We start from the raw sequence: 25671 nt of genomic DNA, 5'->3' as shown, positions 1-25671 counted from the left end.
TCAAAGAGAATCCTTTCTTGGTGGCCAATCGCAAAGGAAAGAGCCTTCCTCCTGGAGATCGGATCCTGTCGGGGCCTCCGGTGGGATACGGCAAACAAGGCCAGCTGCAGCCCTGGTTGTTCAGCAAGGCAAGACGCCTGCCTGAGTGTGGTTTGAGGCAGCATGGCGTGTTACCGTTTAAAAGTTTGAATCATTAGCATTAGTTCAGTGTTCACAGTGGGAATCTAATCCTCATCCTTAACCAGTATTGGTGTGCTTTGTCGGTGGAGAAAATCTCTTCCCCTGGACTCTTACACTGAGGCGGTGTTTGGCCAGGTTCTGTGGTTTAATCCCAGTTTAATAACCGACTGAACCGGTGCATGTTTTTTTGCTGTGAGCGCAGCCTGTGGCATTTCATGAGGCATTTGTGCACGTAGTCGGTACAAAGTCTGGATCGTGTGGAATGTCTGAGCCGACAGCTGTGTGGAGGGTCATAAGTCACGAAGGAACACGACCTGCAGGACGGACGCCCCCAGAAAAGTGCACGTTTATCTTGTTTGCTCTATTTACTGGGAAATAAATTCACTAAAGGATTAACCAGCGAATTTTGTCACTTCACTGTGTGTTTTTTTTTTTTTTCAGAGCACTGAGTGAGACTAAGAACAGCTGTTGAATGTGTTTTCTGATTTTTTTTCCAGGCACCTTCCTCCGATTTCAGGACAGACAGCCCGATCAGGGAAGCACCGTACTCTCCTACTATTCAACCGGTGAGCTGCCAAACATCCCGGCACTCCTCCGTTATCCATCACCTGCTCTCATAGCACCTTTTAATTTGTTTTAACCTTTTCCACGCTTCACGTCAAGCTCTTTAGAGGAAGCATTTGACAGTTGTTTCCTCCCACCCTTAGCCCAGCCACCACTCTTCCAACAGCTCCCTGTGTGCAGGCAGGGAGACTCGCTTCGTAAGTGGGGCTTATGGCCCTCATTGCTCTGGCCTGGATTTTTATTTATTTATTTTTTTTAGCACATGTGATCCCCGCTCTGAGCCCTCTATCTGTTAAGAAAAAACGGTTGAGCTGCCACAGTCGGACCAGACTGAAGAGCATGTGACTGCTTCTCCATGGCCGGCTCATTACTGACGCTTTGTGCAGTGCAGACTGGAGAAATAGATTTCTGACTTGGCTGTGTTTTACGTCTCTACTGACCAGCTATGCCTTCAATTATTCTCACAGATGGATAACAAAGAGCAGCTTTATCTATTGCCTGCTTCACACGTCCTATATCCACTTACACACAGGACAGTGTGACCCACATTTGGGGATCAAATGATCTCAAGTTAAACTGTGGTGCTGTTGCATTGAAATGTCTTTGTGGCCTGGCATCATCCTAAAGAAGCACTGTTAGTTGAGTTTTCATCATCCCGCCATTTTTATGTCGTTGTCATAGATTTATTTTAACTTTCTTCTCCAGGCAAACATTCATTACTCATCCACTCCCACTGCCAAGGACAACTCGCCATCATCAGTGAGTGTGGAGAAGCACCTTTTAAGATGTATTTTATAGTGAGAGAGTTTTATTATTTACCTGGTGATGGAAGTTTCCTTCCTTAGAGCGGCACCAAATCTAACATCTACAACAAAAATCAGCTTTTTCTTGAAATTGGTTCAGAGATTGTCAGCCGTCTCAATGTGCTCTGTTTTTAAAGTAAAGGACTCTTCTTGAATCACCAAATCCAGAGAAAGTACGTCTCTGGAGGAGTGTGTCGTACTAAATGACATAAAACCTACAAAAAAAAAAAAAAAGAGATCTATGTTTAGGTGCATTTTAATCACTCACCTCATTCATTCTGAGTTGTCTTTCACCCTGAAGTTTGGATGTTTGTTCATAAAATGTATATCGTTTGTTTTCCTTCCAGACGCGACCAGGTGCCATCCAGCCCGCTGGCCGTGTGTGGCAGAGCGCGTCCCCCGCCACCCCAGACGGCCACAGTCCCAACCCCTTTCAGCATGGCCCCTCCCCCTTCAACTCCCAGACCTCTGTAAGACCCCTCACCACCACCACCACCACGTAGGGCTGGTCTCCATCCACTCTCTGTGCTGCCTGCTGTGACTGCACAGCCCCGGTGTAATCAAAGGGTGTCTAACAAACAGCAGTTACAGATAATTGTGGCACATGCGTGATTTTTGTTTCCAAAGAGGCTTGAACCAAAGACAGGAAGACTTGTATTTGAATCCACAGGAGAGCCAAGTCTCTTTAGCTCTCCGTATTAGATGTGGAGCTTTCAGATCAGCTCTGAGCTCATGCGTCAAACATAAATGGTCATAACTGCTGCTTTGAAATGTCCACTCCTCATTCATTCTTTCGACAAGTGGCATAGTGAGATTGGTAAATAGCGAAGAAGAAATGATTTCATCTCTTCCCGATTGTTTCACAAACAGAAAAGTCTGCCATGGCTTTGAACTTTCCAAGCCCTACTGTCTGTCTTTCTCTGGCATACTCCGTCCGCTCACATGAAACCAGCCGCCATCATGCCGTTCACCTGTTCTCCTCCACAGTCTTCTTCAACTCTGCTGGTTTTTTTTCATAGTCTGTCCTCTCCTCCATGTCTCTGTCTGTCTGTCCTTCCCACCTCCTCTTCCTCCCCTCCTACCATATGAACCTATCCCACCCTCCATGACCCCCCTCGACCTCCCCCTCCCCTGCAGCCTCGCGCCCCCTCCCCTACCTCGCCCGACGAGTTCCCCATGAATGTCAAGCAGGCATACAAGGCATTTGCTGCCGTGCCTCGCTCTCTGGCAGTGCTGGAGCCGCCGCCGCCGCCGCAGGTAGGCTGTGCTGCCCGGGCTCCACCGGGTCTCAACAACACACGCATGCTGTGCCGACTGGGTGGTCTGGCCCCGCCCCCTCCTGACTGGAGCAGGCTGACCTGACTGAAGCCTGCGCCTTGTCGGGGGGGCCTGTGACGTGCTGTGACGTGTGGAATGCGTTCATCGTTGGTTTTTTTTGTGCTCCACCCACCATCATCATCGTGTCATACTGGTGTTGACTCTTGATCCATTCATCCGTCCATGTGTGGCTCGTGTACTAATATTCAATCATGTGTTATATCCAAGCTGTGGATCAGTCTGCCTGCTCTGTACCTCTGTCCTGAGTCTCCGTCTCCTTTATTTCACCAACACTAAATTTCTGCTCTGCCAACAGGAGCCGTACGTTGTGAGGAACAACTTCCACCCAAAACAACCATCTCCAGAGGTGAGTACTGATCCAGTGTGGATGTTTATTACGCTGCCGTCTAGATAACACTCCAAGTGCACTGTACTGATAGTCTGGTGATGACTCATGTGGCCTTTTCAGCCTGAGTTGAACAACGACGTATTTGATGATGACACAGGCGGTCAGGAGGGAGCTGGCGAGGGTCTGACCGGCGAGGTCTCCCCTCGGCCCTCCCTCTCATCTGACCGTCGGGACTATTTGAGCCTGGCGGCAGTGCCACGCCACTCCAGGCCTTCCCTGGACCTGCAGGTACCCACCGCCACAGCTAGAGCAGCCCTGTTCTCAAACTGGGCTGTGGTGTGCTTGGCTTGACCGGTGGTGGTGTCTCTGCTCCCAGAGGTTGGGAGACAGCTGTGGTAGTTCTGTCAACAATGGTAGCGCCAGTTAATTGGTCAGATGTCAGGATAATGGTGCTGGGTTTTACTATAATGGCTGTGTTCTGTGCTCTTGGTCTTTGGTGCATTTCCTCTCTGATCTTACTGCAAACGACTCTTCGCTCAGCTGTGAAGATTTCAGCATTTGGTAATGGTAACATTTCTCGTTCAATAACCTGTGCTTGATGTTCTTGTAACCCTACAGAGCCCTCTTCCGAGTGGCAAGGGCAGCCCGGAGCAGCGTTCTTTCAGGGACAGACAGAAATACTTTGAGATTGACGTGAAGCAGCAGACACCAGACAAACCCAAACCTCGAGTCTCACTTGTTGGAGAAGATGATCTTAAGAAAATGAGAGAGGAAGAAGGTTTGTTTCCAGTGTCTCCCAACAAGCTGCCCCCTTGCCAGTAATGACTGAAGGCGATCGAGTCAGCTGATCTGACGTCTCCATTCAACCACCATGTGTCTGATTATCTTTCCCCAGAGAGGAAGTTTGAGCAGCGTGCGCGTGAGTACCTTATGGATGAAGATGAGGAAGATGACGAGGAGGACCTGGCCAAGCAGGTGGCACAGATGAAAGCTACTGGCAAGGTGTTGCTGGATGGAGTGGAGTACAATGTGGAGCCGGTATCCTCCCCGTCGCAGCACTGCTCCACGCCACCAAGTTACAATGTCACACCACCCAGCTACTACGGCAGCTCAGGGTAAGAGTTTATCTATTAGTTTAACGTTGTCCTTTTTAATTTCTACTGATTCTAATGCGGCTAATTGTTCTTCTTGTGTGCAGGCCCTCGTCAGTCGACGGTAAGGGAGACTCTCAGAGGAACTCATTGGAGGACAGCTTCAGGCTGGAGCAGAGGCCCAACTCTATGACCGGGTAATTAACAGCGGCTGCAGTCTCTGCATCTCGGGAAGGTTTGATTCCGAGCTAATTATTCATCCCTGTCGTTGGCGTGTCTCGTCAGTCTGATCCCAGCCTACCCTGGGGAGACTGCTGCTCCCATCCGCACGGCCAAAGCCGAACGAAGACATCAAGAGAGACTTCGCATGCAGAGCCCAGAGCTGGCTGTGGCCCCAGACAAGGACCTGTCCCCTGCGGAGAAACGAGCCCTGGAAGCTGAGAAAAGAGCCATGTGGAGGGCTGCACGGTAAATACAGGCGTTTCACACACTCTTTGGGGTAATTGGGTGTCACGTAAAACTATAAGTCTTGGTCGTATGAAGCCTGTGATTTAACTTTCACTGAAGTGATGAAAACATTTATTTAATTTAAAGTTTATCTGTTGATTAAGTTTCTACTTATTTAATTGAGTCCTTATTTCAGCAGTCGTTGATCAACAAGTGACTGTACATTTAATATAAAGGGAGGAAAACGTCTCGGTAGATTCTGTTGTGGACACTATCCGGTGTGTGTGTTCAGTCTGTCTCTCACACTACTGTCATGTCTAAAAATGGTGTCTTATTTATTATTCCTGGGTCTCCCAATTGTGTCAGTGTTTTACCTTCCATTCTTTGGTTTTCTTCTCTTTTTCTGTCTGTGTGCCTTTCCTCCTTCATCCTGGTGTACTTTTCATTCCACTCCCTCCTCCTTCCTTTCACCCTCTCCCTCTCCGTGGCCTTGTGGGGCACAGGCCCTATGGCCTAGAGGAGGATGTTAGGCAGTATGAGCAGGACCTGGCTAAGAGGCTCTACCAGGCCCGAGTGAGGGCATCACAGGGCACGGCCGCGGGCCCCCAGCCCCCCACTTCCTCCTCCTCCGCAGCCTCCCAGCTCAGGTCTGCTCCTCGGCCCCAGCCACCAGGGCCAGACGCACGGCATCGTGGGGGTGTGCTGGGGTGCTTTGGTGTTGGGGTATTTTGCTAGAGGCCAAGTTCAGAAAGGTCCAAGAAAGCACTCGCAGCCACACTGACGGTGCTTCCACTGCCTTTCTCGTGCTGTCTTGCTTCTGCACGTCTTTGCTGTTTCCATCTCTAGCTTCCTCTGGTTCCTGCCCCTCTTTTCTCTGTCTTGTCCTCCCCCTCACTATGCAGCACTCTTTCATTTTCTTTTGTGCCTTGCCGTTCTCTTTATACCGTTATTTGTACTAACACATGGCCCGCAGTCTGCAAGCTATCTGTGAGTTGAGGGTAAACCTACTAGCAGTAGGTAGTCCTTTTCCTGGAATGCCTTCCTTTTTATTGTGAAATAAAATAAAATGGTTGCTTGCCACAGCAAACCAGGACAAGGAGCACCCCAAACTAGTAGTGATTGGCCTGCACCCACCCATAGTGGTGTGTGCCTCTGTCAAGTCTTTGTCTCTTTATTTCTTTAAGACCGTGACTCCCTTCATTTTCTCCACACATTCATCTGACTGCGGTTATCTTTCCTGTAGCATGAAGTCTCTGGAGCAGGATGCACTGAAAGCTCAGATGGTTATCGCCAAGTCACGGGATGGGAAGAAACGTGGGACGCTAGACCAGCTGACGGAGTCACCCTCGCCTGCCCCAACACCCTCTCCCACTCCTATGGAAGGTAAGAAACTCATACAGGCATCTGGTTTTAGTTGAGTCTGACTTAGATGAGATCAGTCTGGTATAAATATCGAGTTAATCATATAGACGGGAAGCAAAGTAATGGCTTCCCTAGCTCCGTCCAAAGGCAACAAAATCAGCCCTCCAGCAAAAGATCAATTATTAACAGAACACAAATCTGCTTCCACTCCTCATGCTTGCTCTAACACGTGTCTGTCTGTGTTTGACAGAGCTCAGTCCTCGAGGAGTAACCTCACCAGGCAGGCTGGTAAGCACTCAGATTTTTTCTTCACTCGCCTCTGTGTTAGGCTGAACACACGTCAGGATGGTCCCTTTTGTACGAGCTTGGAGAGCTTGAATCATCAGATATTTGAACACGGCTGTAACCCTGATGTTGCAGTCTCATGTAGAGACCTTCATTTGTTTCTTAGCCGTCAAAAGGAAAAGGGCACTTTTGCTTCAAAACGCACTGACATGAATCCACCATCTTGCTCATTGTCACTCTTTCCAATCAGAGCTGAAAACACGCACTGCTCTCATCATACGCCACAACTGGTTGTTTAATTCACCCATTAGCCTCTCCCATTAGCCTCTCTGCCTTTCCTCTTCTTTATCCTTCTTTTGAAGTTTCCCTCCTCTTTTCTTTGTCCCACACTCCTCCATTTTCTGGTCTTTCCCTCTCTCTCTCCTCTCCCTCGACCTCTGCTCATTCCCGTTTGCTATCCTTCTAGTCCCTGTCATCAAAGAAGTTTGACTACCGACAGTTCGCTGCCATTCCTTCTTCCAAACCCGTATACGACATCCAGGTATTGGCTGCATGCTGAGCTCCGGGGGCCCCAGCCTCCTTCCTTCACCCCTGGCTTTCCCTGCTGCCTCTTCCCTCTAGTGTTTTTTTTTTTTTTGTAATCAAGAGGCATCAGTGTGACTGCAGTCTAGGTTATGGCTCAGTGATTGGACGTCACTTCCTGCTCTGCACTGTTAGTGGTGTGGCTCACTAACTTGTACAATGAAGACACTTTTACTCTAAATACTGACACACCAGATCAACATCTATCAGGCCTGGCAGCCTTTTCTCTATCAGACTCACATAAGTGAACGCATCCTCAGCCATCTTTAATTAACCACTCACACCCATCTAATTCTCAGCAAACTAATCAACCACAAACAATAACACTCACCAGCTGCAGAGACCCAGACGAGTTTTTGATCCCACTAACCACAATTGGTTCCGGGGTAAAAGGCCACAAACTCTGCATCTCGTCCACTCTTAACAGTCACTTCCATTAGCTGTCTCATACCACACACGTTACACATCAGACAGAAGAATATCACGTCCTCCATTAGATTTCTTCTCCCTCTCTGGTTTTTAAAACACTCATCTGCTGAAGGGCCTCATCCTGTTCTCTCATCATGTATATAGATAGGAGAGGGAGCAGGGGAATCCTGGAGTAGTGCTGGAGCTGCAAGTTATTTGGAAGTGGTCTTTTCTTGTTTGGGTCACTTATCTGTCGTCTGTGACAGTGTCAGCCTGGGCTACTTTTGTTGCACAGTGATGTCTGTTTGTATCCTCACTTCGGCTGTAATTTAATTCTCACTTCTGTGTGTGTGTGTTTAAATTGTATTTTTAAAGATTCCTGCACTAGAGTTAAAATGGGTTAAGTTGTGAACAGTCAACACATTGTGTGTTTCTAGTGACAGCAGCAAACTGATCATTTCCTTCTGCATGTCCATCACTCTGTGTTCAAATGGGCATGAGATGAAAAACAGTGTGTGCGCTGACTCCAGGTTATTATCTCATCACATTCAACATGTTATATAGAACACCCAACTCCCAAACACTGATTTTAAATGTAGTTAAATAACATCACTTAGTGTGTCTTTATAAAAGGTGGATGACACCCGTGTACAAGCTGCTTGGTTTTTCCGTTGTGCATTGGTGGAGCTGGTGCTGTGCTGTTGCTCTGTTTGCCGTCTCTTGTGGACACGCCAACCCTACACAACAAACCCCGGAGCTGATGACTTCACTTCACTTAACCTCCCTTTTCCTTTTAACATGCCTCCTGGGGGAGTAGTTGAGTAGATGTACTGGCTTTTGCGGCTCTGACAGACTGGGAGCTTCTGTGCTGCCTGTTAAACCTGCAGTGAGCGGCTGGCATACCTCCTACGCTGCCAGTCCTGATACTCACATGGTGAAGGCTTCCCCTGGGATACGGGTTACTGAAACGCCTCTGTCGCTCCGTTATTCACCGTCTCTTCTTTTTCCTCAGTCTCCTGACTCCGCTGACAACTTAGAGTTTATCGACGACGGCGCCAGCAACCCAGGTACGTACTAATGTTTTTTGGTGTAATTTCTAATTGTATTAGATCAGGATTCACAAAAGAGATGAGGGGGAAAAGTGTGTAAACAATGAATGTGTGTATTATTTCAACTTCTTCTATCCCCTTTGATTCAGGTGACTACATGGGATAAGCAGCTCCTATTGGTAGGATCCTGTGTGCATGCGTTTGGTGCTCTGTGTGTGTAGGGCTGAGGTTGTGTGAGTGGAGGAGAGTTTGTGTCTGGACGTGTGACAGTTTGTACAGTTACACTCTAACCTGCTATCTGTACGGTGTAGTTGTGGATTCAGGTATTGAGATGGGTGTGCTTTGCCATCTGTTGCCCACCAGATATGAAGCAGCTACTGATGTTGACGCCAAACTAACTAATCCCTGTAACCATGATCCAGACGGTGCATGGGTTTGTTTCATGTTTTATAACTAGGATTGTTGCCACGTTGGTGTCAGTGTGTTTACATGCACTGTAGCACCTTGTACCAAGCTCAATCAAAGGTCTCATTGACTTTATTATGTAAGCATCGCTTACCTGATTAATTGTTGCAGTGATTCAGTTTTCTGCTTCTTAATGTTAGTCATTATTGCTTTTATTTACCTGCGCAGCTAGCACATGTTTACATGGACCAGGTAAATCATGACCAATATATCAGCTTTCCTATTTAATATGATTAAGAATGGACCTGTCCATAATTTGGTCACTTAACTGCATGTAAGCACACTGAACGAAGAGATATTTCAAGGTGGAGAAAAAGCCAAACAACTCACAACTCTCCTGCTACTACAGCTAATATCAAAACCAATGTTTCCCATCAGTTAACCCATTCAGGCCTAAACACTCTTCTGTAAACCCCCTCTCAAAACCTGAGGTTTTTCAGAATATGTCAACACTTAAACCTTAATTTCTCAGGCTCTCTAGCAGATAAAAACATGAGATAAAAAGCATTTGACAGCTTACTTCTTTGGCTTTCAACTTGACTGACTTGCTAGGGCATAATCGTCAAATGCATTTTTTTTTAAAAATCAATAAACTCCAAAAAAGTTTGAAAATTTTGAAAATCAGTAAAGATCTATTTTTCCAATTACTTCGTCAATATCACTTCCTTCACTTGAGTCAGCCGTGACGGATCGCTAGCACGGTGTTTAAAATTTTCGACCCAAACATACTCCACGTGTCAGGCTTATTTCGACCAATCACAAAGCGTTTTATTAGTCACATGAGTTTAAAAAAAATCCCTAAGCATCTCTGTCACTCACCCCAAGAATATTTCAGCCAATCACAGTGCATATAATTGGCCATGTGCCTCGAACAAGACGACAACGCTCAAAATGACACAGATGCGTGATCCGGTCTTAAAGGGTTAAGCAGAAGCAGAGCAACCTCTGCATCCTTCTTCAGGCCATTTAACTCCCTGAATGTATCCACTGTTGAAAAGCCTCGTCAATATTAACACGGCTTCTAGCTGTTGAAGCAGACTGTGAGAGCATATTTGGTGAATTTGACAAAAAGCTTTCTCCAGCTTTACGGGACAGACTTCCAGTTGGTTCTTGCGGTAACTTTACCGGCATGAGCTGCTTTGAGAACCCACTGAGGTCGCAGGTGTAAACGTGCAGTCGCTGGGCGCTTCAGTTTTCTGCTTACCACTTTCGTTTCCAGCTGCTGCCAAAGATGCGGGGCATTCTCTGGAAGGTTTAAGCAGATCAGTCCGCTTTCTTATTAGACTGCACAGGTCTTTTCTGTCTTTTCGTCTTGCTACTCTCTCTCTCCGCAGCAGACAAGAGAAAAAGAGGATAAACTGCAGCAGCTCAGGTGCATTATTGTGACGTACGGTCTCGTCTGCTTTTGTTTTTGTTTTCTAGGGCTGACTGCAAGCCCTGATGTCGAGGTTCCCACCCCGCTGCCCGCCACTTCTGCCCTGGAGGAGATGGCCCTGTACAGCAACAAACGCAAACTGAGGCAGGGCCGCCGCAGCCTGGAAACCGCTGTGCCCACGTAACACGTCACTGACAGAAGAAACCCCAAAACATAATGCGAATATATACACATTTACATACACTGTGGAACACTGGTAACATATAGGTGCAGATTCACTAAACACAGTGTCAGTAGAGCGAGATTAACTCTCCTATATATATATATAACCACTGCAGAGACTGTGGAGCTGATAGTAGCCACACATAGACACTTATATCCTGCGTGCCAGTCTTGCCTTTACAGTCTGAGGGTGAGTTGGTCAAGTTGCTCAATAGTCCCTCTAGGGCAAGAGAGAGAGAGAGCTAGTGTGGTTAGCTAGGATTTCTACTTAGAGACCATTCTTCTTTTTTTGTTCGACATTCAGTTTGCCTAGTAGAATCTATTTTAACTTGAGGTGATCAAAGATTTTTTTCTGCGCCTTCAGTGATTTTGCTGTTTATTTGTTTTGTTTTTTTAAGAAAAGAAAAGAAAAGATACTGGAAGTTAAAAGAAATGGGTCATAGCTATACTAACTTCTTGAATGATATTTTTAGGCTTTCAGTGATTAGACTGTAAAATGTCTTGTTTCTTGAGGCTTGGGCTGACAGGAATGTATATATATGTATGAACTGAGGAGGGAACATCCTGCTACCTTCATAGTCACAAACTGTGGAGAGTTTTTTTTTTTTAAAACATATCATGTTTGCACTGCCACTGATCTACATATATCTTAATTTATTGTTTTTACACAAATTGAAGGCCTTCTGTTTTATAGTTTTAACCCGTTCAGTGTTTTTGGGTTCAAGAGGACAGCTATCGTAATTTATCCTCAAGATACAGATAAAGCTTCTAATTATTAGCATATCACTTTATGTCATTTAATCTACTTTATACACACCGTTTTAATCCACCGGGCGTTTTGAGTCAAGCATATCTACAAGTTAAACGGCTTGGACTACGCTAGTTGTTGCACATGGCTTTCATAACACAGGAATGGGTTGTCTTGTCTCGGCAGACTTTAAAAAAAAAAAAAGGAGCCTCTGTCCAGATTTATTACTGTGTTACATTCCCCTGTAGAGAGCATGACTACACTGGAGGCAGCAGCTTTGAGCGGGTAGTTTTAGAGAGAATATTCATGTTTGGGAACATGCATTTTAGCATCATTTTTTAATTAATGGTACTTACCCTGCCCTGTTTTGGGTTTTGTTTTTTAATCAATGTGAATCAGTCATTTCTATCATGCATTATCAGGTGTGCCACAGTGACATGAAGGTAGCAGGTGTTTTATTTTTCTGTCTATGGTTAATTTAAATCTGATGCCACTGAAAATCATTTATTATTGTGTGAATAATGTACAAATACTGAGGAAACAAAATTTTGGGGGTTTGAAACTGAGCCAGTCTTGACCTAGAGAAAACCAAGAGTCTAGACTGCTGATGCATCAAGGTTTGGACGGGCTTGGTGCCAGGACGCTCTCTGCATGTATATTGGTTTGTCAAATGGGAGAGCTGTGAGAGGCAGAACCAATTAAGAATCCCTCTCGAGACGCTGATCTCATTCAGACATTCAGCTCACAGCTTCACACACTGTCAGTTTATCTGACGGGTATTTTTGCAGAATCACAGCATCATAGCATTTGTGTTAATTTAATGTAGGGTCTTTTAATTCTAGCTTTCCATGTTGCTCTCACTGACTGAAATTCAGTTTGATAACATTTGCAACAGCTGATATCTTTTTTTTTTTTAAACTTACAGTAGATAAATCTTTTTTCCAGATGGTTTTCACTACATTATTGATGCAGTGTTTCTGTGTTTATTCTTTTGTCTTGAGTACTCTTTGGGGGCTTTTACTTGCAAATAGGTCAGAGGGAAAGGGTCAGAGGTCCTAGGGTCAAGGGTTATAGCTCATACAAGACTGTAACTAGTGAATTTGTACAACCAAAGAAGTCTATTTTGTGGTTCAGGAATAATAAATTTTACTTTTCATTTAAGAAGTGGATTCACTGTGTAGTGTCTTTTATGCTCCATTCATGTACAAACTTAAAACAATACACAGATTCACAAGTGGGTACACTAAAAAGGCCGATTACACTTTTAGCATTTGTGAGCGTCGCAGAGTTTAGCTTGTACATAAAACTCACTTAAGTTTGGTAACAGGCAGAATTTGAGGAAGTCTTCTTGGACCAGATCCTGCAGATGTGTTCTGTTGCGCTGGGCTGTAAGACGGGACTCTGCTTTTCCTCTGCAAGCACATATCAAAGTTGTATTTGTTAGAGGGCTGTCAGAATTAACGCGGATTAATCCATCATCGTGATTAATCTGATTAAAAATTTTAACCCATCTGCAGTGCAGAATGACTCTGAATGTCTCTGGCAACGCATTTCAGGCACTTTGGCTAAGTTGACTTACCGTTGTGCATGCACAAATGGGCAGTTGATCTGGTAGTGACAGACAGCAGAACCAACCGATAAAGATAACATGCTGCAGATGGGTTAATTGCAATTTTTAACCAGATTAATCATGATGATCGATTAATCCGTGGTAATTTTGTCAGCCCTAACTTGTTACTCTGCTCATCTCTGGTGTCTTCAACACTATTAATTAATAGTTGTTCAATAGATGTGTAACAACAAGAAACGCACCCGTTTCAGCATCCTGTGGCGGGCATTGTAAAAGGACTCTGAGCTGGGGCTGCTGGTAAGAAGCTCCGACTGTAGCTGCTCCAAAGACTGCAGACTGTCCTGTTCCTAGGAACATCAGAGACTTTGATCAATTATTACAGCAAAACAATTCTGGTAAATTTTACACAAATAGCTTCCTTTACTTGGCTTTCATTGCACTTCAACCTGCTGTTTTCAACATTTTCATAAAAAAATGTGTTGTGGCAATGAATATACTTATTTTAATCCCTTGAGTGTGAGGCAGACCCACCCGTGTGCAGTTCTTGTCAACAGTTACATCAAGCTCCTCCTCAGGTAACAGGAAAGACCGCTTATACCAGGTCTCGAATTCTGGGACACACAACAGATTAATTGAACTAACTTGTGTTTTTGTTAGTTTTTTTCAATTCCAATGCTGTGAAGAAAGGCAGCAGCTACTAAAGACTTTGTGAAGAACTGACCAGAAAGCAGGCGCACTCTGCACTGATCCACAAGGTGTTCACAGTAGTTGACCTCGGCCTTGATGTTACGCAGTACCTCATATCTCTGCCGGTACTGTGTCTTAAGCTCTCCTAGCTGTACCAATAAAGAGGCATCTGACTCCACATCAAAATACCGACCTTCATTCAAATACAAAGAAAATATGTATTAGTCTTCAGTATCACAGTTTGGCAGATGCCTCCATATACAAGCTCACTTTATGCTGCGTGTCCAACTCTGTCTTTAGGTTTGGGGTTAAATTTGAACCTAAATCTCTAACAACTTTAATAACTTTTTTTTCTTGTAATGCATGTAAAGTACCTCCGTCTCTTCTCATCTCGTGCTGCTGTAAGGTGGCGGTTGTGCAGTCAATGGCTCTCTTAACGGCACTGACCTCCTCCGTGAGCTGTCGAAGAAGACTGCGGCGTTCCAGCAGAACAGCCTTGTTCTCCTTAAGGATAAGGTTAATCTTGTTGCCTTGTCCCACCTTGAAATCCTCAAATGCTTCTGCTTTGGGCAGAGGAGACCTGAGCAGAGACAGGAGCACTTTATATTCCACATATAAAACTACCAAAGATATCTGATTTGAGGATTTAATAGATATCCATATACACATTGGCAGCTAGTTGTGATTCCTGTACGTCCTGGATATCAGTGTCGGGTTCTTGTGTCTCTTCTTCCTTCTCAGGCATCTGGACAGAATTCAGCTTTGATTTGGAGGCAGTCTCTGAACGCTTCCTTGAAACCGGAGTCCCTTCTCCTTGTCTCTTGCTTGGGCTGGATCACATTGAATGAGCCATTAAGAAAACTACTAGTGCATTTAATATAATATTGCATTTTTAGCTCCCCCAAGCAATTATTTGAAAAAAATAATAAAAAGAAATTAAATAAAAGAATCGTCTTTTCTCTAAGATTTACATATTCACAAAGGACACCACCACCTTAGATACACTGTTTAAAAATATGATACCAACAGAAACATTTTTAACACCTTTTTGTTTCAGCCTAAAATGCTCACTTACTTCTGTTTGTCCCTGGACTTTGGCTTAGCTTTGGCTTTGGATGAACTTGGACTATGGGTCTGTTTCTGTGACCCCTCAAAGCTGCCAGCCTCCACATCCTCAGGGCTACTTCTGGTATCACACTCCTTTACAACATCCAAAGTTCAGTCTGTTACTGTTACATCATAGAAACATTATTAAAACTGATCATTTCGTGTCCTTAAATGTAGACAGACCTTAATAGCAGCTGTGTTAGTACTTTGGTCTTTCTTCACCAGGTTGTTGGTGTGGCATTGCTGAGCCTTAACCTTCTGCTCCTGTTCCCTGCTCAGATACAGACACAAACATGCTTTATCACTTATCATTAACACATAGAGCTTTGTTCAGAAATTCGTCTAAATGTAAAGAGTATTTAAAAGTTGGGGTGAGAGGATACTTACTGCACAGCAAGTTTGAACTGGGCAAACACTGCTTGAACCTGCCTGATACTTATGATCTGTAATAAGATGGAATACAAAGAGAAATTTAAAGTCTTAAACGGAGGAGCTAAGCCAACATTTGTAATGTCAGACAAAAATATTAATAGCCATGTTCTTTGTTATGTTCTCACACTGATTTCGTCCAGGCTTCCCTCAAGGTACATCTGAACCTGGCTCTGGACCTCAGCTAGTTGGGCTTCAGACAGCGGCTCATATGTGATACTTGGTCGATTTACCTGGTGTTGAAAAGATGAATAAAAAGTTGTTTTTTTTAAATTCTACAACAAACTAACACACACACACACACACAGCCTGGCCAAAAGAAAAGTCACACACACTAATATTTCGTTGGACCGCCTTTAGCTTTGATTATAGCACACATTCGCTGTGGCATTGATTCTCCCATCATTTGTATTGATGATGAGAGAGTCTGATCACTGCGCAAAGCCTTCTCCAGCACATCCCAAAGATTCTCAATGGGGTCAAGGTCTGGACTCTGTGGTGAGAAACTGTTCATTGTCATCTTGGAATATGCCCGTGCCATCAGGGAAGAAAAAAAAAAATCCATTGATGGAATAATTCAGTATATTCAGGTAGTCAGCTGACCTCATTCTTTGGGTACATAATGTTGCTGAACCTAGACCTGAGCAACTGCAGCAACCCCAGATCATAGCACTGCCCCCACAGGTTTGTACAGTAGACACTAGGCATGATGGGTGCATCACTTCATCTGCCTCTCGTCTTACCCTGATGCCCCATCACTCTGGAACAGGGTAAATCTGGACTCATCAGACCACATGACCTTCTTGCTCCAGAGTCCAATCTTTATGATGAGTAACTTAAAGCCTTTTTTTTCTGGTTAGCCTCACTGATTCGTGGTTTTCTTAAGGCTACACAGCTGTTCAGTCCCAATCCCTTGGGTTCCCTTCACATTGTACGTGTGGAAATGCTCTTACTTTCACTATTAAACATAGCCCTGACTTCTACTTTTCTTTTTTGTCTTCCATTTGATTTCACCAAACGTGTAAGTGATCACAGATCACGATCAATCAGGATTTTTTTCCGACCACATTTCTTCCTCGAAGACGATGGTTCCCCACTATCCTTCCAGTTTTTAATAATGCATTGGACAGTTCTTAACCCACTTTTAGTAGTTCCTATAATCTTCTAAGATGTTTTCTCTGATCTGTGCCAATTATTTGACCCTTCTCAGACAGACTAACATATTTTCTGGGACCACGGGATGTATCTTTCAACATGGTTGTTTAAGAAATGAGAAGCTACTCATTGCATCAGTTGAGGTTAAATAATTTGTTGCCAGCTGAACGATAATGAAAAATATGAGTAGCATCCTGTCTCGCCATTTTCTTGTGGGCTCTACTCACCAGCGTATTATGGATGGACAACTCCTCTTTCAGCATTTGTACTTCCTTCTGAAGTTTCTTGATGTGGACCTAATCACAACAGAACTGTGGTCTGATGACTGCAGTAATATATAGACTGGGGTTTTTTGTAATATGTGTGAGTTCTTGTCAACTCACTGCCGGATCCATGTGTTCATTAACAGCAGCGTTGATCTTGACGCATTTCATTCTGCTGGCAAAATGCAGAGTAGAGAGCTACAAAGAAACTTAATTATTATCCAGAGCTGACATAACACCACGTGCAGTAATGAGTAACTTTTTCTATAAGTATTATTTTTTCAACTCCTTACTGTTTCTTCTATCTGTGCCGCCTCACCGTAGATGTTGGCCACAAGCACAGTGTTGCAGTTTCCTCCTACATAAAATAAAAAAAACAAAACAGATTGTGATTTATAATTATTAATGTACAGCAGCAGGTTAAGTGGACTACAAAATATCAAGTGTAAAGCATTTTTAAAACTCAAAGGCCTGGCAGCCCCACCCAGTGAGTCTTTTAGGGCATGTGTGAGTTTGGACTGTCTGAAGGGGACGTGGTCTCTGCGACGGTCTGCTAGAGCCAGGATGGCCTGCTCCAGAAATGACAAGGACTTGTTGATGTACGTGGCTTCTGTCAACATTTGACCCTCTGACTGAAAGGTGACATGAAGTGAGAAACTGTTAAGCAACACCATAATCAATTTTTTTTGATTTTGAGAGGAAGATCTAAAAATAAATAAATACTTTTTTTTTTTCAAATGGTAAAGTAATTTTCTCAAACTCACCCCAGTCTTTCCCAACCTCTCAGACCCAGCCAGATCCACCAGATTCAGCTTGGAGGTAATGTACTTGGCATTAGACAAAGTCCGTGAGCGAGACTGTGATTAAAAGAAACATTTTCTCCTGCTTACAAAAAGTCTACCTTGGTGTTTGAGAAATAATAAAGTAAACTACACGGTATACCATGTAGACAACTGGTTTGATACCTCAATATGCACAGTTAAGATACAGTGCGACCTGGACGACTTCCTGTTCAGGGCATGAGATCCGATAATGCGATTCATCTCTCCCTGAAAAAAGAGAGAAAAGCTTTAGGAAGATTCAGTTTATTGATAAAAATTTACAGACTTTGGATCAAAGGTAGCATTAAATTTTAATAATGGCTAAACATAGGTTTGTGAATCTCAGACATGTGTTTACTAGTTGTTTTGTTTGCTGTTTTGGATAAACTCACCCCGAAATTTAATCTCATATCAAACAAAGATTACTCTGGACTACAAGTTCAATGAGGCACTGGCTCTTCTTGGGAGCAGGAAAAAGGGGAAGTCATCCTTTATGCTACGTACTGGTTTCCCCTAGCCCGGTCATGACACTCCTCACCTCAATCAAAAGGTTGAGAGCCTCTTCCTCGCTGTGGATGGGGTGAAGAGACAGACCTCTGATGTACACTCCTCTGCCCAGCTCCTCTGTCACCATCATGCCCCGTGTGGACAGGTGCGGTGAGCCCTGCAGCGATGAGAGCAGGTCCCCCAGGGTCTCGTTGTAGATCTCCAGGTAGGACAGGTGCACTGAGAACGCGTGCTCGGTCCTCTTCTCCACCTCCTGAAACACCTGAATACAAAGTTAAAATGTAAAATACAGTCAGAGTCGTACATTAGTAGAAGCAAACATTTGTCACAGTCTTGACTTACTTCTTGAAGGGCCCGAGGAATGATCCCTCTCTGCTTGAATGACTCTGTAGATCCTGTCATTGTGTACGTTTTTCCTGCACCTGTCTGCCCAAAACACATCACTGTACCTGGCAGAAAAACAAGATGGACTTAAAAAATAAAAAATAAAAGTCTTTTCTCACCAAATCACCAATGGACTGACCAACAGATCTACCATTATAGCCATCCAGTGCTCCCAGTACCACTTGTTTACACACTCTGGTGTACACCTCCTCCTGGGACACGTTATGCAGGACCCCTTCCAACCGAAACGACCAGGAGCTCAACTGACTTTTCCTGGACCTGTAGTCTCTTCTTTGATATATGTTCACAGTCTGAGTGACAACAACAACACACACACACAAAAAAATGATTTGGCAGGTGAGTGCAACTAATACAGATGGCACCCTGTTAGGATAAATCCAAGTGAGTACGCATATTTTTCGAGGCAGATATTTTGACTCGTTACCTGTGTAACCTATCTTTTTGTTATAGCGGCCCTCAGTAGATTAGTCAGGTATTCGTCACACAGGATGTGGAGTTTTATTGTGAAGGGGTGACCGGAAGTGTTGTGGTGGTTGCCGAGGGAACTTGACGGATGTGGAGAGAAATAAAAGTACGGCACTGTTGCCGCTGAAGACGGCCATTCGTGTCCGTTTGTTGTTTAATTTCCACGTAGGGAAAATCCCACCGCTGCCACCAGTGTGACCGAGTATTCAGGGCGCCTATACTGGGTGAATAATAAAACAACAAACGGACACGAATGGCCGTCTTCAGCGGCAACAGTGCCGTACTTTTATTTCTCTCCACATCCGTCAAGTTCCCTCGGCAACCACCACAACACTTCCGGTCACCCCTTCACAATAAAACTCCACATCCTGTGCGATGAATACCTGACTAATCTACTGAGGGCTGCCATAACAAAAAGATAGGTTACACCTGTATTAATGGCGGCCATTAATACATGCTCCACCGGCTATGACAAGTCAAGATGTCTACCGTAAAACTGTCAGTAACATGGGCTTTATAACAGGACAACTTAAAAAGGACCAGCTATCATTAATGTTATTAATTACACCTGTGCTCCTACTGCGGTCCTACGTCAAAACTGCTGCCATGAACGTGACAAGTTAAAACCTGTCCACATGCGCACACGAAGCATACGTTTTTTTGGTGAATTTAACCGTTTATTACATTTGTATCTGTTTCTTTGAATTAAATTTTATTGGAAGTGCTGTTAAAAGGGATATTTAACTACCTGCCCGTCAGGAAGACACTGAATGAGGTCTTGAGCGAAGTTGGCGGTTGGTCTGATCCGGACGAATACTCCGACCTCGCCGCTAGGACCGCTCATAGCACCGGTTAAAACAAAAAAAACACACACAACGGCAACAGGACAAAATTCCGAATCACACTCTCCAGAAATAAAAACTACGTCTGCCTGAACTACTCGGAGGTGACATTTTGCGGTGAAGTCGAGTCATTTCAGGTCACTTTGGCCGCTCCTGTCCTTCTCTGTTCAGTCTGTAGTTCCTATCCAGCGCCATGGCAACGATCAAGACGGCACGCGCCCATACGGCACACACTTGCTCAGTGGCACGGCGCGCACGCGCACTGCGCCAACTGACTTTTTGAGACTTGTTCAAAACAGTCAATGGTTCAAAAGCGAATGAATCCATTTATTACACAGAGATTTAAAATTAAACAGTAATTAAAATATTAACTAATATCATTTAATTGTGATTTAATTGTAAATCAATATATTAGTGAGTGGATTCCCAAGATCCTGAGGAAAAGTCAGCATCCAGAAGCATCAGTACAGCAGCAGAAAAACAGCAATCAGAATGCATTATAAGGGCTCTTTTTGAATTAATTTCTCTTAAACTTTACAATACAGTTTTAAAAGTAAAATGTTTAAGATGCATGATCATCGCATGAGGCCATTCAACAGAGATTTGTGTGACTTTTAATTCATGTGACTTCCATGTAGAGATTACAGCTGCGCCGCGGAGTTTTGCTGTCAATAAAACAACATTTCTAGTAAAAACTAAAATGTTGTGGGCATCCTCCGAAGTTTTGAAAGCATAACTTTCCCCGTAAAACTTTGGCAAGTTCTGTTTGCAAGCCTTCAGTTTGCGTTATCAAGTGCATTCAGACGTACCTTCATCACACAATCTGACATATCTAAAATTGGTATTCTACAACCACGTCGTACAACCAATACAAAGAGTGACAGGTAATCAGATACCTGTCTGCTGGGATTAACTCTCACTATACCAACTGCAAGAGTAGCTGACATTTTCCACGCATTGAATGATTCCCAAAACAAAAGCGATTCCATAGTTAAATTAACTACATTAAATATGTTCAGTCTAACCTGCTAAATAAAGCTCTTCACTACCTTTGCAGTCCTCTGAACTTAAAGCCAGTGTGCATGCCACTGTAGAGGTCAGGCAATTTCTGTGAAACTGGTTAATTTATTTATTGCTGCTGAAATTCGATGTCAGTGTCCTTATTGTCCAAACACTATCATGTCCTTGAATTTTTCTTTGTTTTCATTATCTTTCAGTGGCCAAAGCGGAGTGTCAAACCACTCAAAAATGAGCATGGGTTCAAAGAAACAACAAACTAATCAACAATGGGTAGACCTGGTGGGAGAAGCAAGTTTAGAAAGGGTCCAACGTTCTTGGCAATGGTGGTTCAGACAGATGCATTTGTTTGAAAGAAGTCAAGGTTTGTCTTAAACCTTGGTTGGATTTAGTCACGTGACAGTCCAGGAGTTAGACTTTTTCGGACAATATCAACTAAATCAACAAAACGTGCTCAAAAAAATAAATAAAAGAAAAAAGTTGAGTGAGATGGACTTTGATATGAAGCCACTAATAAAGCCCAGAACTCAAACTTCACGCCACACTGATACTACAAAGAGGGTGAATGAGCAGACAGGAGTCAAGATGAGAGGACTTACATTGTTGGTTTTGGCTGGAATTCTTGTGGCAGCAGCAAAACCAGCTGAAGAAAAGAGATTTGGTCACGGTAAATAACAAAGTTCACTTAATTAAAACACTCACTGCTAATGTTGTGTATGTACCGTACATCACATTAAATGTTACTTTACAGGCCAAAGGTATGGAAGCGAAGAAAGTTTAAATGTATTTGACAAAGGTGTATGTAAACTTCTGGCTTCTAACTGTAGACGCTAAGCTAAGACTGCAATATCCTTGGACTAAATTAAAAGTTTAGTACATACCGATGGAGGGGTTTAACACAACAACCAACACATCAACGGTACGTAGACTTTGTGGATGAAAGTAATGTAATTATGTGAGTGTGGTATATTCTGAAGGTGATGGACAGTTTGATTTGTTTACATAAAACATGATCTCCTGTGCAAATGAAAGATCATGTGAGAGACAAAGACACTTCTTATGGAAGAAAAGAAATATCCATTTGTGTGTGATCTATAGCGTCTGTGTTTAGGATCTATTTTTTTATTATTATTATTTATAATAGCAGCCCTCCCACCGTCCAAAGACATGCTCATTAGGTTAATTGGTGATTCTAAATTGGCCGTAGGTGTGCGTGTGAGTATGAATGGTTGTCTGTCTCTCTGTGTTAGCCCTGCGAAAGACTGGCTACCTGTCCAGGCTGTACCCCGCCTCTTGCCCGAAGACAGCTTGGATAGGCTCCAGCAGACCCCGCGACCCTGAACAGGAGTTTGACTCTGAAAATGAAGACTGACACTGACTATATGATGTCCAGCATATTTCACTTTGTCCAACTGTTTCTTGAGAGTATTTTACAATGAGCTGAATATTAATTGAGTATCTTCCACAGTTACATTTTTTGATCGTATCTAATAAAACTGTGTGAGAAGAAAGAATGAAACTTGACTAAAAGTACTAAGTAAAATTATTATTATTTTTTTAATATATAGTTTTGATCTTTAGTTTCCAAATGGAGTGTATCGTACTACAATTTCTTTGGGAGGCTTGTTTTGCTGTTCAGTTTGAAGTCCAAAGTTGACGAGCTTGTAGGATTAAACAAACACACTGCTACAAAAATATCATGTGTATGTTTTCTTATTAAAGTGTGATGTCGTCCTGTTTTAAGTACCACCGCAAAGCAGGGAAAGCAATGTTGACGTGAAGGTAGGCAGAACTACCTCAGTAAAATAATGATTCATATACAGTATGGTGCACTTTTCTGGAGATGTGGAAGAGAAGTGTTGAAATAAAAGACTGTGAAGATTCATTTATCAACAGACTAGCATCAGTGTAAAGTGTTGCTCTGATATTTTTCCCATCAGTGGAATGGTACCTGGGAGGCAATTGATAATCCTTATGGGTTCCCTCCAACACCTACAAACCGAGAGGACCAACAGGTAAGACAATACAAAATAGGAAAGGAGCACCCTTAAATGTTTCTGAATGAATCACTTGATATATCGAGTGCAAATATTAACCTCATTAATTTTGTTTTTAACTTTAAAGTTATTTTCTCTTTAACTCAAATATTCTTCATCTTATTTCTTCCAGGAAATTGCAAAAGACTGACAGCAGTGGGTTCAGCTCAACAGATCCAAACACATTTAAAGTCTAACTGAGGAGTGTTGACAGGAGAACTCCCACCCAGATTAAGACATCGTTCACAAGAATCTCTCTCTTTTTTTTTTGTATTTTTGCTTCCTCTTTCCACTACAATAAATCTGAGAGAAACTCAACAGTAATAATGGTTTAAGCTTCTCAAATGTGAGGATTTTCTGGTTTTCTTTGTGGAACATCAGCTGAAGCCTTGCATTGAAACTATATGTTTGTACCCAGAAATTCCATGCAAAGATGAATGTGTTTGCTTTATGGAAGGGCCCGAAAAAGTTTGGGGGCAATTTTACCTTCATTGACTTGTACCGAATTATTTGTTGATACGGACACAAAAAGACAACTCATCAGGTCGTTGGGGGGTTACTCCAAAGGTCTGAAAGTCTTTCTTTCTTCATAAAAACTTTTCAAGTCCTATTTGATAGCGTCCAGTTTTCTTACAAAGTGCATTGACACCTGGCTTTGTCACAGAATCTGACATGCCTCTAAATGATATTGTACAACTGACACAGATCAATACAAAAAGTGACATGTAATCGGATTACTCTTTTTTTTGCACACCATCTAAAAATGCATTCCTATAATTCATTGTTGCTTTAGCTCTGATTATATAAAAATATCTGGGGCTTTAGCTAACTGATGCAATAACCAGTCACACATTAACTTTGTTAACATCAACTAAATCAACAAAACATGCAAAAAAAATAAATGAAAGAAAAAAGTTGAGTGAGTTGGACTTTGATATGAAGCTAGGAGTTTGACTTTTAGGCCAACATTAACTAAATCAACAAAAAATGTAAAAAGATGGACTTTGTTATGAAGCCACTAATAAAGCCCAGAACTCAAACTTCATGTCACACTGATACTACAAAGAGGGTGAATGAGCAGACAGGAGTTTATTTTCAAGATGAGAGGACTTACATTGTTGGTTTTAGCTGGAATTCTTGTGGCAGCCCCAAAAGCACCTGAAGCAGTAGATGTCAGCAAGGTAATCAACAAAGTTCACGTAATTAAAACACTCGCTGCTAATGTCGTGTGTTTATTAATAAGTTGTATTTTTGTTCATTTTGACCTTCCATTACAACTTAATTCTGCTAATTCTTATTTGATCTATTCAATTAGTTTAACTTACCGTACATCACATTAAATGTTACTTTGCAGGCCAAAGGTATGGAAGCGAAGAAAGTTTAAATGTATTTGACAAAGGTAAACTTCTGGCTTTAACTGTAGACGCTAAGCTAAGACTGCAATATCCTTGGACTAAATTAAAAGTTTTTAAATTTTACTTTCAGATGTCTTTAACTGGGATAATACCAATGGAGGGGTCTAACAAGACAAACGACACATCAACGGTACGTAGACGTTGCAGATGAAAGTAATGTAATTATGTCAGTGTGGTATATTCTGATAGTGATGGACAGTTTGATTTGTTTGCATAAAACATAATCTCCTGTGCAAATGAAAGATCATGTGAGAGACAAAGATACTTCTTATGGAAGAAAAGAAATATCCATTTGTGTGTTATCTATAGCGTCTATGTTTAGGATCTATTTATTTTTTTCTTTTAATTTATAATAGCAGCCACTTTCAAAGATGAGTTTGACTCTAAAAATGAAGACTGACACTGACTATATGATGTCCAGCATATTTCACTTTGTCCAACTGTTTCTTGAGAGTATTTTACAATGAGCTGAATATTAATTGAGTATCTTCCACGGTTACATTTTTTGATCTTATCTAATAAAACTGTGTGTGTGAGAAGAAAGAATGAAACTTGACTAAAAGTACTTAGTACAATTTTATTTATTTTTTTCAATACATAGTACTACTATTTCTGTGGGAGGTTTGTTTTGCTGTTCAGTTTGAAGTCCAAAGTTGACGAGCTGGCAGAAACACACTGCTACAAAAATATCATGTGTATGTTTTCTTATTAAAGTGTGATGTCCTCCTGTTTTAGGGACCACCGCCAAGTGTATTAACAGATGTTGGCGTGAAGGTAGGCAGAACTACCTCAGTAAAATAATGATTAACATACAGTATGGTGCAGTTTTCTGGAGATGTGGAAGAGAAGTGTTGAAATAAAAGACTGTGAAGATTCATTTATCAACAGACTGGCATCAGTGTAAAGTGTTGCTCTGATATTATTCCCATTAGGGGAATGGTACCGTGGAGGCAATTGATAATCCTTATGGGTTCCCTCCAACAACTGCAAACCCAGAGGACCAACAGGTAAGACACAGTTCAATACAAAATAGGAAAGGAGCACCCTTAAATGTTTCTGAATGAATCACTTGATATATTGAGTGCAAATGTTAATCTCATTCATTTTGTTTTCAACTTCAAAGTTATTTTCTCTTTAACTCAAATATTCTTCATCTTATTTCTTCCAGGAAATTGCAAAAGACTGACAGCAGTGGGTTCAGCTCAACAGATCCAAACACATTTAAAGTCTAACTGAGGAGTGTTGACAGGAGAACTCCCACCCAGATTAAGACATCGTTCACAAGAATCTCTCTTTTTTTTTTTTTTTGTATTTTTGCTTCCTCTTTCCACTACAATAAATCTGAGAGAAACTCAACAGTAATAATGGTTTAAGCTTCTCAAATGTGAGGATTTTCTGGTTTTCTTTGTGGAACATCAGCTGAAGCCTTGCATTGAAACTATATGTTTGTACCCAGAAATTCCATGCAAAGATGAATGTGTTTGCTTTATGGAAGGGCCGGAAAAAGTTTGGGGGCAATTTTGCCTTCATTGGCTTGTACTGAATTTATTTACTTATTTTTTACTTTATTTGGCATACAATTGTTAACATATTGACTCTTTACACATTAATTCTGACATTATATTATTAAATTACCTCAACATTTTTTTTTAGATATATATGTAAAAAATAATAACAATAAAAAATAAAAAAATAATAAAAAACC

At 42.4% G+C, this 25671-nt stretch overlaps 2 protein-coding genes across 12 annotated transcripts in view; one reads left to right on the top strand and one right to left on the bottom strand.

Moving 5' to 3' along the window:
• Positions 1 to 12416, top strand: part of scrib (scribble planar cell polarity protein) — a 58291-nt gene extending 45875 nt beyond the window's left edge. For 2 of the 9 annotated variants that reach the window (XM_084565743.1, XM_084565741.1), the window contains 13 exons: positions 678 to 746; positions 1450 to 1503; positions 1895 to 2017; positions 3181 to 3231; positions 3832 to 3991; positions 4109 to 4328; positions 4412 to 4501; positions 4590 to 4772; positions 5995 to 6134; positions 6364 to 6401; positions 6865 to 6939; positions 8401 to 8455; positions 10325 to 12416. In XM_084565743.1, coding sequence (XP_084421869.1) covers positions 678 to 746; positions 1450 to 1503; positions 1895 to 2017; positions 3181 to 3231; positions 3832 to 3991; positions 4109 to 4328; positions 4412 to 4501; positions 4590 to 4772; positions 5995 to 6134; positions 6364 to 6401; positions 6865 to 6939; positions 8401 to 8455; positions 10325 to 10461 — 1395 coding nt within the window. In that variant the 3' untranslated portion in view covers positions 10462 to 12416. Of the gene's footprint in view, positions 1 to 677; positions 747 to 1449; positions 1504 to 1894; positions 2018 to 2684; positions 3120 to 3180; positions 3232 to 3333; positions 3502 to 3831; positions 3992 to 4108; positions 4329 to 4411; positions 4502 to 4589; positions 4773 to 5254; positions 5399 to 5994; positions 6135 to 6363; positions 6402 to 6864; positions 6940 to 8400; positions 8456 to 8586; positions 8617 to 10324 lie in introns of those variants that run through there. The other 7 variants (XM_084565737.1, XM_084565735.1, XM_084565740.1 and 4 more) reach the window with 7 other exon arrangements.
• Positions 12417 to 12523: 107 nt separating this feature from the next.
• kif9 (kinesin family member 9) lies at positions 12524 to 19753 on the bottom strand. 3 transcript variants are annotated; one of them, XM_084565747.1, is made up of 20 exons: positions 19405 to 19753; positions 18322 to 18481; positions 18129 to 18235; positions 17818 to 18048; positions 17424 to 17507; positions 17223 to 17315; positions 16943 to 17090; positions 16752 to 16816; positions 16579 to 16656; positions 16423 to 16491; positions 15169 to 15273; positions 14999 to 15054; positions 14795 to 14882; positions 14580 to 14704; positions 14170 to 14334; positions 13879 to 14084; positions 13539 to 13697; positions 13349 to 13428; positions 13060 to 13164; positions 12524 to 12659 (listed from the first exon to the last, which is right to left on the bottom strand). In XM_084565747.1, the coding sequence occupies exons 1-20, from the start codon at positions 19498 to 19500 to the stop codon at positions 12555 to 12557; spliced, it is 2325 nt and encodes a 774-aa protein (XP_084421873.1). In that variant the 5' UTR covers positions 19501 to 19753; the 3' UTR covers positions 12524 to 12554. The 3 variants fall into 3 exon arrangements, with proteins under 3 accessions (XP_084421873.1, XP_084421872.1, XP_084421871.1); XM_084565746.1 differs by lacking the exon at positions 19405 to 19753 and having other exon boundaries at positions 16943 to 17315; positions 18129 to 18212; positions 18290 to 18655; XM_084565745.1 differs by lacking the exon at positions 19405 to 19753 and having other exon boundaries at positions 13060 to 13158; positions 16943 to 17315; positions 18129 to 18396.
• Positions 19754 to 25671: the final 5918 nt, after the last annotated feature.

This window comes from Chelon labrosus (genome assembly GCF_963514085.1).
Source record: "Chelon labrosus genome assembly, chromosome: 18".
Lineage (NCBI taxonomy): Eukaryota > Metazoa > Chordata > Actinopteri > Mugiliformes > Mugilidae > Chelon > Chelon labrosus.
This window is presented reverse-complemented; position numbering and strand designations above follow the sequence as displayed.

What these genes read in the sequence shown, in the direction of transcription:
- kif9 (XM_084565747.1), bottom strand. Translation starts at nt 19,500, where the DNA reads ATGAGCGGTCCTAGCGGCGAGGTCGGAGTATTCGTCCGGATCAGACCA. An exon ending in CGAGATGAGAAGAGACGGAG is followed by an intron (nt 13,698 to 13,878) that starts GTACTTTACATG and finishes ATTTGAATGAAG; the next exon opens with GTCGGTATTTTGATGTGGAG. An exon ending in GCCACAGGATGCTGAAACGG is followed by an intron (nt 12,660 to 13,059) that starts GTGCGTTTCTTG and finishes ATGTGCTTGCAG; the next exon opens with AGGAAAAGCAGAGTCCCGTC.